The sequence below is a fragment of the Octopus sinensis genome, linkage group LG5 (assembly GCF_006345805.1).
Source record: "Octopus sinensis linkage group LG5, ASM634580v1, whole genome shotgun sequence".
Lineage (NCBI taxonomy): Eukaryota > Metazoa > Mollusca > Cephalopoda > Octopoda > Octopodidae > Octopus > Octopus sinensis.
The window spans coordinates 134,565,954-134,579,654 of record NC_043001.1 but is presented as its reverse complement, the minus strand read 5'-3'; the positions used below and the strand labels follow the sequence as shown (position 1 = coordinate 134,579,654).

The window sequence follows — 13,701 nt, the reverse complement described above, 5'->3', positions numbered from 1 at the left end:
GGCTCTGGCTCTGAATACAAATGTCTTGTTTCCATAAGTTTTGAATTAAAATCTTCCGCTAAACCTTAGTCACAATTTCTGTTCCTAACACTAGATGAATGATAACTAAGTTATTTTACTAAATTCTTTGTTATATTTAAAGTAATTGAAAGAAACACAGAGCATCTCAAAATAAATGCAGTAACGAAAGGGTTAATGTGGTCTTCCCAACATGCTCTTGAAAATGTTAGTGCTTACTTTAGGTATCACAGGTTGATGTAAAGATAAAAATTTATAGGAGTCTGCATTTAGCTTTGTAACACAAACATAGAAAGTGAAGTATGACTGACTGGTCCAAGGCCTAGTTTCAGCAGCAACATGTAACCAAGCTTCTTTCTATTATATCATTGATTATTTTGATATCAGCTTGATAGTCTCACAATCTTCGGTAATTTCCAGAATATCTGCCTCTGGAAGAAATCAATACTTCAATTTCCCAGCATTCAGTTCAATACATTTAGACTATTTCCTCTATCTTTCATCTAACAGAATTGTAATCATTGAGATATTTTTCTCAATTTTTCCTGCAGTTAATGAAGAATGTGTTGTTGTTAACAATCTTTGGCTCCTTTCAACCATTATTTCACAGCGTCATTAAACTTTACCAGGAAGGCAATATGTTTTCATTGAATCAAAAGAATATTGTTTGCTAAAGGCATATAAATAATGAGGTAATTTTCTTTTTTCGAAACTGGATGCTACCTTTATTAAGCAAAAGCTAAGAATTTGATACATGAAAGACTTTAGCTGGTTATGAAGTTAAATTTCATTTTCTTATCTAGTATAACAAAAATTGTTCATTTATTTTTTGTTCGACATCTTACAATTACGTGTTGATTAGCTCTGTAAATTCAGACAAGGTTTTGGCTATAATGGAAAAGCACTGCAGTAAATGTAATTGCTATCTTTAAATCCATAGCTGAAAGTAATGAACTTCTTGGAGAAAATGCAGGTAAGGAGAAGAAAAAGTAAAAAAAAAAAAAAAAGAGACTAAGATGATGGTAGATGAGAAAAAAAGTTGTTTATTTAAATGTTTTGTGTTAAAAATGGCTGTCCTTCTTGACATCAATCATAAAAGTGAAATGTGAAACAAGTGTCTGCTCCACTTAACCATGTAGATTAAGACAGAGAAGATGTGTTTCACTTAAGAAGGTAATGTTGTGTTTGCAGTTGTGTATGAATGAGTAAATGCTAGATGAGATGACCCTTGTCATCTTAATTACTTTATTCCAACAAGTATTTAATGTTATAAATTAGAACAAGTGTATTGTATTCATTTGTAAATCTTGTTTATTTGTGGTCAGTGCCATGAGATACAATGCCACGAGATAGCAGCCAGCTGCTGATATACAAGATAAGAAGGGATGGTTACAGCTGGAACATCTTTGATCATAAATTTGCTGAACAGAGTGGGGAAGCACTCCGTCGGTTACGACAACGAGGGTTCCGGTTGATCCGATCAATGGAACAGCCTGCTCGTGAAATTAACGTGTAAGTGGCTGAGCACTCCACAGACACGTGTACCCTTAACGTAGTTCTCAGGAATATTCAGCGTGACACAGGTACAACAGAAACAGGAAGTAAGAGTGAGAGAAAGTTGTGGTGAAAGAGTACAGTAGGGATCACCACCATCCCCTACCGGAGCCTCGTGGAGCTTTAGGTGTTTTCGCTCAATAAACACTCACAACGCCCGGTCTGGGAATCGAAACCGCGATCCTATGACCGCGAGTCCGCTGCCCTAACCACTGGGCCATTGCGCCTCCACTAAATAACAGCAAATTCAATGATTTCTAATAGAGTCACCCAAGCCCTCATATTTTTGATGGAGGAGGAAGTGGCAGTTAATTACATTGAACCAGTACCTGCCTGGTACTAATATGTTGACCTTGGGAGGCTAAAATGTAACATTGTCCTCAGTAGGTGTAAAAGGGATGTCATTAACTACTGCACGACAATTTCCCCAATTTGGCCATTTCTACCATCCTGATTTATGTACAGGTGGTTGCTCAATCAGCTAGAAATAATAGCCAAATCTTCCTCAAAGCATACCCTTCCATCCTAAAAATGAGAACGGCATATCAGAAAATGTAGTCCTAGATAGTGAAGGTGCATGGCTCAGTGGTTAGAGCATTGGGCTTACAATCATGAGGTAGTGAGTTCAATTCCTGGAATGGGCTGTATGCTGTGTTCTTCAGCAAGACACTCTATTTCACATTGCTCCAGTTCACTCAGCTGTAGAAATGATTTGTGACATCACTGGTGCCAAACTGTATTGGCCTTCACCTTTTCCTTGGATAACATCGGTGATGTGAAGAGGGGAGGGTGGTATGCATGGGTGACTGCTGGTCTTCTATTATAAACAACCTTCCTCGGACTTGTGCACTGGAGGGGAACATTCTAGGTGCAATCCCATAGTCATTCATGACTGAGTGGGGTCCTTTAATCCTAGATAATGGTGGGATAGTTGCAGCTGGAATATATTTAATTGTAGTCTGCTACATTGGCATGAGACTAAAAAATAACAACATAGTTACAGGGCAGGTTATTAGTAGAAGGGGAAATGTGACTGTGTGATGTTCATGCATTTGTTAAGGGCATTAGCAGTGGTGACTGTGGCTAGTAATTAAAATTTGGCTGTTGATGTAATTTAGTGGGCGTTTACATCTAGGCTGTGACGATTGATTCATAAGACCAATAATTATTGATTCCTTAATTAACTGGTCTTTTATGTCATTGTATTTATTTACTTTCAACCATAGTAACAAACAGCATTGTCAATGGTGAATTTGAGGAAGAAAGACACAGGTGACGTAACGTATTGATCCCTTCATTGCTGAATCACTCTACCTGAAATCTTCCAGGGACATTTCACATGTCAATACTTGCAGTAGTTTATAAAGACTCAACTATATATCTATACACACAGACACACACCACCTTGTGTGTGTGTGTGTGTGTTGTGTGTGTGTGTTATCTTCATTGGCAATGGCAACCTTGGTGTTGAAGTCATTTTAACACCCACTTATTTCCAAGCTTGCATGGATATGTGAGAAACTTTGTTGAAGCACATTTTTCTACAGTCAGATGCTCTCCCTGTCACCAACCCTCACTTATTTCCCAGTAAGATAATATTTCCTTTAGCCTGTTGAACAATGCATAATCCAAATGCTTTTGTGGAGGATTGTAAACAAGTGACACCACATTTGTATTGAACAGAGACTCTTGCACACAGCCAGCACACATATAAAGACAAAGGGAACACACACTCTCTCTCACACACACATATTCATATCTGTATATATATATATATGACAGGCTTCTTCCAGTTTCCATCAGTTAAATTTCATTCAGTAGAAGGTAGTGTCCATGCAGTGGGAACAGATTTTTAGCCACATGGGTCTGAAGTAAACTACTTAACAACATGGCCTTGCTTCGGTGCCTATCGTGTGTGGGGGTGTGGGGGGGGGTGTATAAAAATGTAAGCCACAAGTAGACTCAGACATCTTCTTAGAACCGAGGTCCTAAAACTAAGGCACCACATAAAAAGCATTGGTGTGGGTACTGGTACCATGTAAAAAAGCACTGGTGCTGGTACCACATAAAAAGCACTGGTGATGGTGACGTGTAAAAAGCACCCAGTATACTCCGTAAAAGTGGTTGGCATTAGGGAGGCCATCAAGCCATAGAAACCAAGCCAAAAACAAACTATGGAAGCTGGTGCAGCCCCTGGCCTTGCCAGTTCCTCTCAAGCCGAGCAACCCATGCCACCACGGAGAACAGACATTAAATGTCAATGATGATGATGATAATGATGAAGGCTTCGGTTGATCTAATACTGTACCACAAGATGCTTTCCCATAGTGCTGCACAGTAGGAACAAATTGGAAACCACACAATTGTAAAGCAGACTTCTTAACACAGCCATGCCTGCACTCATAACTTTGGGACTCAAAGCTATAGAAAATACTTGCTTCCAGTGTTGCACAGAAGGACTGAATCACACAATTACAAAGCAGAATTCTCAAGCACGCAGCCATGATTAAGCCATAAGTATTAAAAGCTTTATCTTTCATCTTTATTTTTCAGTAGTTTCAGTCACGATGGGCAACCACCTTGAAAGATTTTAGCCTAACAAACCAACTCCAAACTTGGTATAGATTCAATTGGTCTCTTATACCAAACTGCTAACTTATGGACATGTAAAGAAACCAACACTGGTTGTCAAGCAGTGGTGGAGCGGTTGTCAAGCAATGCTAGGGGGACAAACACAGACACACAAACACACACACGCATATATATATATATATATATATATACGACGGACTTCTTTTCAGTTTCCGTCTACCAAATCCACTCACAAGGCTTTGGTCAGCCCGAGGCTATAGTAGAAGACACTTGCTCAAGGTGCCATGCAGTGGGACTGAACCTGGAACCATGTGGTTGATAAACAACCTACTTACCACACAGCCACTCCTGCGCCTATATATATATATATACGAGATGAGCTTCTTTCAGTTACCTAAATTAAACTCTGTTTACTACAAATAATATGTATACAGAAAATAAATAGTAACATGCTAAATTATGATACATTAGTAGTCATAAAGTGACAACTATGTCAGTAACATTATATCAATAAAAACTTGAGTTGGGTTTTCAATTTGAGCTAAATTTTTTATCACTATTTGAAGAGTTTAATTGGTTCCTTCTAGAAACCAATGAATAAAAATATTATTACAGTTATGGAGAGAGAAAAACAAAACAAATGTAATAATTTATTATTGTCAGTTTGAGGTACAAGATCAGTTGGTTAAAAAAAATCAACAATTTGTACCCGTGCCGGTGGCACATAAAAAGCACCATCCGTTCGTGGCCGTTTGCCAGCTCTGTCTGGCACCTGTGCGGGTGGCACGTAAAAAGCACCCACTACACTCACGGAGTGGTTGGCGTTAGGAAGGGCATCCAGCCGTAGAAACATTGCCAGATCTGACTAGGCCTGATGAAGCCTTCCGGCTTTACAGACCCCAGTTGAACCGTCCAACCCATGCTAGCATGGAAAACGGACGCTAAACGATGATGATGATGTATCAGGTAACAAGAAATGATGTTTGACTCCTGGGACAAACACTAACATTCTCCAGCATTCCACAGAGAAATAATAAGTACCATAGAGAAACTTAGAAGTTGTAAGGTCACTATATAAATGACAAGTGTTTTGTTAGCTAAAAATACCAAGTTCAAATTATCCCATTAACCCTTTCGTTACTGTATTTATTTTGAGATGTTCTGTGTTTCTTTCAAGTACTTTAAATATAACAAAGAAATTAGTAAAATAACTTAGTTACCATTCAGCTTGTATTAGGAACATAAATTGTGACTAAGGTTTGGTGGAAGATTTTAATTTAAAACTTATGGAAACAAGACATTTGTACAACAGAGCCAGAGCCGGTTTCAGCCGGGTTGGTAACAAAAGGGTTAAGTTACTGGGGAGGAATTGTCAAGGTGCCAAAAAGCTCTGCCCCTCATGTGGTGGGGGCTATTACTGCTGTGCAATCAATGAATCAATCAACAAATAAGAAATGTAAAAAGATAATTACCAAGTTTCTGTGCTAAAGGTATGCTCAAAGAATCTGCTGATTCAGTCATCAATTGACAGCCATTTGGCATGGAAGTATCCTGAAATGAAAATGAAGTAAATCATTGTTGATAATTACAGTTCTATATTTAAGAGATGAGGAATTATGTACATTATTTACATTTGATGGCTATTTGTCCTCATTTTCTTTGTTGTTAACACGTTTCAGCTGATATACCCTCCAGCCTTCATCAGGTGTCCTGGGGAAATTTCGAACTTGGGTTCTCATTCCTAAGGTATTTTTTGATGTTGTTGTTGTTATTATTATTATTATTATTATCATTATTATTATTCAGGTCACTGCCTGGAATTGAACATGGAACCTCTTAACTACTACGCCATATGACCGTGGGCAATTATGGAGTGAATTTTAGGACTTATAAATCTAACATTTTTCTATCCTTCCTTAATACCGGTTCCCATATGCTACTCATATCTGCACTTGGTCTGCTTACGAGGTTGTTGTGTCCCAGCATACGTACTGCCTCTTTTAATTTTCGTATTTTCCAGTGGTATTCTCTGTCTATTATTTTAACTTCATCCCACAGGGGAAGAAGGTCTCCATTTTTCCATACGTGATCAGCTATACCTGATTTATCAATACCTTCTCATGTCACAGCTTTGCAATGTTCGTCTACCCTTATTTTGAGGGGGTGGTATGTTTTGCCTTTGTATAATCTACCACAGCTGCATGGGATGGATTTATATGCAGTCTTTGGTCATATTCTCTTCTATTGGTGGTTTTACTCGAAGGAGATATTTGCGAAGTGTTGTATTACTCTTGAATACAGTCCTGAATGTCATATAGGCCGCATATCTTTTGTATCTTCTCGGAGAGGCCTTTCACATAGGTAGACAGACTGTGGACTGTTTATATATATATCTCTTATGATAAAAGGCAGATTTTCTCTGCCTGTGACTATGTTTCTTTTTAATACAATTGTACAATATAGAATTTCTTCAATTGGAATTTACCTATGATTTTTCAAAGTAGATTCGATTGGGTCATGGCATATAAATTTTTTTCAATTTGACCCCCAATTAAGCAAAAATTCGAGAAAACTAAATATTTTACGATTTGCCTCTCTCATTTCAACTGCTTCACTCCTTCTATTACCACACTTTCTCCTACTTTCACTTTGCAAGTGTACCTTAAACCACTACTCAAAAAAAGATGTTTATTTATTTATATATTATTATATTTTTAAACGTCGGACTTTATATCTGTTCTGTAGATATAAATGAATATATGAATATATTGTATGTGTTTGATCTTTCTGTGTGGATTTTAGTAATGTTCCTTTAGTTACTGCTCGCATTGCCTCCGCTCAGATTAATAAGTGGAATATAGCTCATATTTAGAGTATTGTTATTACTAGCAATCTCAAGATATAATTGTGTATTTTGTATTTTATGTATATATATGTGTGTGTATATATATATATGTGTGTGTGTGTGTGTGTGTGTGTATATATATATATATATATACACATACATACACACACACACATATATATATATACATATACACACACATATATTTTTATACACAATTAGAATAAAGTCATTATTTAATGATTTATCAGTGGCCAGCATACTAAAATACCATAATGGTTAACTTATATTAAAGTTACAATAAGAGCATTGAATAATTACAATACCAGTCTGCTAGAAGTAGACCCCAAATAGTCTAGGAACCGCTTAAATTATTACTCCATTACCACAAGATCTGATGGTAATGGAGTAATAATCTAAGCGGTTCCTAGACTATTTGGGGTCTACTTCTAGCAGACTGGCATTGTAATTATTTAATGCCCTTATTCTAACTGTATATATATATATATATATATATATATATACGTTTAAATATTTGTTGTGCAAGATTTTTTATGTGAAGTCGTGTGTTGAAACAGATATTGTTATATTTCGGAATGGTCATTTTGCCAGTTTAGCCAATAAAAATGGTTGACGGTTAGTAAGGAGAGACACAAATAAGTAAGAAGAAAACAAAGGACCACTGATGCGGTCACAGGAGTGTGACGAAAGAACTCTGGCCGAAATAAGATTAAGATTAATGTAAAAAATAAATAACACTGAAGCAAAGTAACACCAAATATATAGTGCGTGTGTTTTTATTGGCTAAACTGGCAAAATGACCATTCCGAAATATAACAATATATATATATACATATACAAACACTCACGGAATGGTTGGCGTTAGGAAGGGCATCCAGCCGTAGAAACACTGCCAGATCAGACTGGGCCTGATGCAGCCTTCTGGCTTCACAGACCCCAGTTGAACCGTCCAACCCATGCTAGCATGGAAAGCGGACGCTAAATGATGATGATGATGATGATGATATATATATATATATATATATGTATATGTATATATATATATACATGCCTATTTATCCTGATCAAAAGGTCAAGAGCATCACACTTCAATACACTGAACAACATAGAGAAAAATATACAAGCAGCAACAAGTTTCATTGTATAAATCTAATTATTTTCAGATGAAAGAACAATTGTTTTATAAAACTTGATACTTAGAGTAAGAGGGTGGGTGGGTGGGGGTAGTTTTTGAAATAAACAATATGAAAACAGTGTTTGAAGAGCAAAAACATAACAGAAGAAAAACCATATTTGATTTAATCATATTTGGAAGTGGTAAAATAGATTGGTTTCAAAATTGGCACAAGGCCAGCAATTTTGAGGGAGGTGTAAGTCGATTACATCAACCACAGTAATTAACTGGTACTTATTTTATCGATCTCAAAAGAATGAAAGGCGAAGTCAACTTCGGCAGAATTTGAACTCGGAACATAAAGAGGGCTGAAGTGCTGTTAGATATTTTGCCTGAGGTGCTAACAAAATGCTTCGTGGTAAAGGCAGCAATGTAAATAAAAGTAATTGATAACTTTGGGCCAGAAAATTAGTATGGTGTCAGATGTAAGTAAATTAGTGGTGGAAATTTTAAAATGATGAGAAAGACCCTATTACTTCAAAATATTAAACTCTTATATGTGACATTATTCATGACCAAATTTTGGCACAAGGTCAGCAAGTTCAGAAGAAGGGGTAAGCCGATTACATTGACCCTAGTGCTCAACTGGTACTTATTTTATTAATCCTGAATGGACAAAAGGCAAAGTCAACCTTGGTGGAATTTGAACTCAGAACATAAAGATGGATGAAATACTATGAAGCATTTTGCATGGCATGCTAATGACCCTGCCAATTTGCTGCCTTAATAACCAACAATAATATTGAGTGATGATATTCATAACCAACAATTTATTATATCAGTAACATCTCATCTACTTAAAATAAAGTTAATGAGAATTTTAAAAAAATGTTAATTTAATTATATTTGATGCTATGCAGACTTCCTAACCTGAAGTCATTTAGTACTTTTAATTACACTGCTAATCTTATAATAATAATAATAATGATTAAAAAAAGAACAAGGACACTGTCTTTATATATTACTTTCTTTCCTTCTGTAATATATATTAAATTTCTTAATTTATTCATATTTATATTTTCTTCTGCATCCCTAAAAGCTCAAACTCTTACTATAATTATTGCTACATTTTATTAAATAGCTATCCTTACCGCTGGAGATGATTGATTTATTTTTCAGCATACAGTTTTCATCATCCCACTACCAAGTATGACATCACCCCTTCCTTTCTTATTCATAAACACAAGAGTGGATGGAAGCACTCCGTCGGTTATGACGACGAGGGTTCCGGTTGATCCGAATCAATGGAACAGCCTGCTCGTGAAATTAACGTGTAAGTGACTGAGCACTCCACAGACACGTGTATCCTTAACGTAGTTCTCGGGGATATTCAGCATGACACAGAGAGTGACAAGGCCGGCCCTTTGAAATACAAGGTACAACAGAAACAGGAAGTAAGAGTGAGAGAAAGTTGTGGTGAAAGAGCACAGCAGGGATCACCACCATCCCCTGCCGGAGCCTTGTGGAGCTTTAGGTGTTTTCGCTCAATAAACACTCACAATGCCCGGTCTGGGAATCGAAACCGTGATCCTATGACCGCGAGTCCGCTGCCCTAACCACTGGGCCATTGCGCCTCCACAAACATAAGAGTATTATTATAGTAGATTATTTCAGTAACCATGGGAGCTATGAAAAAATACAAAACCCAGCATCACCACTGGGTCATTCTATATATCTGTGTAATTTTTCACACAATACCACCCAGCCGTTTGACCGTGAATCGCAGGACAACAAAGAATCGCCCATATCAAATTTATATGTATAGATATATGATTATATACAGGTTGAGTGGAAAGTAACTAGGCATTAGAAATTGCTTATAGAATTTTTAGTATCACTGAAGTCATGATGAAAGCATTTTTTAAACAACCAATACTAATGGGGATTTTTTATTTTCTTATTGTCTTTTTTCTTATTTTCCAGATGGTCAGTCGCTTGACCGTTCAGGAGCCAGCTAAGATAGCAGCACACTATGAAGTGTGGAATTCCATTGTTTTGGTTCAGAAATGGTTGGTGTGCATGGAAAGGTAAGCATGCACACCTTGTGAAAGGTAGGAGAGTCCAGTTTGCTGGACATTGTTGTAGAGCTGAAAAAGAAGTAATTTCTACTCTTCTCCTCTGGAAGCCATCTACTTGCAATACCAGAGGGCGCACACTCTCCTACCCTGATGCAATCTCCAGGGATACAGGCATCCAGCAACAGGACCTCCGTAATGCCATGATGGACCGTGAAGTCTGGCGTAGCATGGTAAAATTCCATTGTCTCGACCACGGTCGTACAATGATGATGATGAAGCATGCAACACGATGCCCGGAGACAATAAAAAGTTGTCATGCAAAGCTGATGACCATGGGCTCTGTGAATGATGCAAGAAGAAGTAGCCATCTAGTCACATCCTGATCAGCACAGCGTAGGAAAAGTCTAATCACAGCCTGCAAAAATCAACGCAACAAGCAGCTCATGAAAGTGGACAAGCAAAATACAATCTGTACAGTGTTGCATAAAGAATTGAATTTTCAGCTGTGGAAAGCTCATTATGTGCAGGAGCTTAAAACCTGAAGACCGTGACTGCAGAAGTCCAGATCTCACTCCATGTGATTTTTATCTGTGGGGATTACACAAAAGAGGTGTACAAGACAAAACCTCGCATATTGGAGGATTTACGGACACGGATTCAGGAGGTTCTCAATGATATCCCAGACAACGTCCTTCAGAAGGTTGTTCATTCCATCTCTGGCCGTTTGAGGAAACTGGTTAATGCTATTGGTGCTCACGTTGAAATATGAAGATTTACTTTCATTTTCCCATGTAATAAAGAACATGTATCATTTGTTTCAATAAATTTGTAAGAAAAATATGGATCTTATTACCAATTTTTAATGCCTTACATTCACTCACCCTTTATATATATATATCATCATCGTCATCATCATCATCGTTTAGCGTCCGCTTTCCATGCTGGCATGGGTTGGACGGTGCAACTGGGGTCTGGGAAGCCAGAAGGCTGCACCAGGCCCAGTCTGATCTGGCAATGTTTCTACGGCTGGATGCCCTTCCTAACGCCAACCACTCCATGAGTGTAGTGGGTGCTTTTTATGTGCCACCAGCACAGGTGCCAGACGAGGCTGGCAAATGGCCACGATCGGATGGTGCTTTTTACGTGCCACCGGCACGGAGGCCAAGCAAGGCTGGCAACAGCCATGATCGGATGGTGCTTTTTATGTGCCACCAGCACAGAAGCCAGTTGGGGCGGCGCTGGCAATGGCCACTTTCGGATGATTCTCTTATGTGCCACCGGCACTGGTATCACAGCTACATATATATATACACACGCACACACATACATATACAAACACACACACGTGCATATGAATCTTCCACTGAGGTATAAAAGTAAAGAGGATGTAATCTTCGTCAAGAAAACCAGTGCCTTAAGAATATAGGACCAAGTTATATTTGCTTTGCAGCAAGTTACACACACAGTGTTGTCAACTCTTGCTGTTAGAAATGTAGGAAACCAGTGATTGATTCACTGAAAATTCTGACTCATCGCAGAGGGCAGTAACTTTGGATAAAAACCAATTCAAACTGTTGATGACCAATCCAACTGATGCTGAAATGGAAAACTGAAGTGAAATGATGATGGTGATGAAGGTGTAAATAATATGATGTGCTACAAATTATCTAAATGGAATTTGTTTTTATCATTTTCCAATAGCAGCGATGCTGCTGCCATTGCTGGACAGTCTAATTAGAATTTTTTCTTTATCATAGATCTATTCAACCTTTGCAATCTAGGGCTAAACAATGATGATGACAGATAGTCCATCTCTTTTGCTTGTATTAGTCATTACTTTCCAGTCTAGATTTTATTTCTTAACCACATGGTTCCAGGTTCAGTTCCACTGTGTGGCACCTTGGTCAAGTGTCTTCTATTATAGCCTCAGGTCAACTAAAGCCTTGTGAACGGGTGTGGTAGATGGAAACTGAAAGAAGCATGCCGTGTGTGTGTGTCTGTGTGTGTGTGTTTGTGTTTGTCGCCCACCACCGCTCGACAACCAGTGTTGATGTGTTTATGTCCTCATAACTTAGTGGTTCAACAAAAGAGACCCAATAGAATAAGTACCAGGTTTTTAAAAAAAAGTTAAGTACTGGGGTTAAGTCATTCAACTAAAAATTCAGCAAGATGGTACCCCAGCATGACTGCAGTTTAATGACTGAAACAAAGATAAAAGACATCATTTTCTTAAACAGTTTATCTAGGTCACATGAGTGGTAGTAATATTGATTAGGATCCCAGGTTATAGATTCTACCACAAAGTCTCTAGGTCAGATAAATGGTGATATTGATTAAGCTGGATCCCAAATTGTATCTTCTATCACAGTCTCTAGGTCAGATGTGTGCAATAGTATTGATTACAATGAATCTCAGGTTACATTTTCTATTACATAGCCTCTCTCTAGGTCAGATATGTGGTAAGTATTGAAAAGACCCCCAGATTATAATTTCACAGAGACAATGCAGAAAATAGTTGTTTTCTGACTGTTGATGTTGAATGAAGAAGTGAAGGAGCAAGACTTAAAACGGCAACATTATCAGTGTTTGGAAGATGTATTAAATCAGTGGCATTATCAGGAACAGTTATCATATCTGGTAGATGTGTTAATGCTTTTAATACCTATTTCTTTATTACCCACAAGGGGCTAAACACAGAGGGGACAAACAAGGACAGACATAGGTATTAAGTCGATTACATCGACCCCAGTGCGTAACTGGTACTTAATTTATCGACCCCGAAAGGATGAAAGGCAAAGTCGACCTCGGCGGAATTTGAACTCACAACGTAATGGCAGACGAAATACCGCAAAGCATTTCGCCCGGCGTGCTAACGTTTCTGCCAGCTCGCCACCTTAATGCTTTTAATACCAATCTGTCTGAGACTGCTTCTAGTTCTATGATACAAACTTTCTGTTTTAGAGTTACTTGTATTATAACTTTCATCAGAATTTCAAGTTAATTTATGTTTCCAAGCACCAGCTTAATATGGTGCTAAATTTATTATTTTCAAAATCAATTGAAACAAAGTCAATGAATTTCAGCAGATATGTAGCGGGCATGGCTGTGTGGTTAGGGAGCTTGCTTCCTAGCTACATGGTTTCGGGTTCAGTCCCACTGCGTGGCACTTTGGGTAGGTGTCTTCCACTATAGCCCCGAGCCGACCGGAGCTTTGTAATTGAATTCGGTAGGTGGAAGTTACTGCCGTGTGTGTATATGTGCGTGTAGGTGCTTGTGCCTCTCCGAAAGAGAGAGAGAGGATGTGGTAAAAAAAAGGGCCAAATCAGCAACATTATCACTGTCTAGTAGATGTATTAAAACAGCAACATTATTAATATCTGGTAGATGTATTAAAACAGAAACATTATCAGTGTCTGGTAGAAACTGTATTAAAACGGCAACATTATTAATATCTGGTAGATGTATTAAAACAGAAACAT

At 37.9% G+C, this 13,701-nt stretch overlaps 1 protein-coding gene across 3 annotated transcripts in view; it reads right to left on the bottom strand.

Moving 5' to 3' along the window:
- The window catches only part of LOC115211884 (proteasome assembly chaperone 4), a 112,505-nt gene that overhangs the window by 22,646 nt on the left and 76,158 nt on the right, over window positions 1-13,701 (bottom strand). For all 3 annotated transcript variants that reach the window (XM_029780626.2, XM_029780625.2, XM_029780624.2), the window contains exon 2: window positions 5,637-5,715. In XM_029780626.2, coding sequence (XP_029636486.1) covers window positions 5,637-5,715 — 79 coding nt within the window. The remainder of the gene's footprint in view (window positions 1-5,636; window positions 5,716-13,701) is intronic.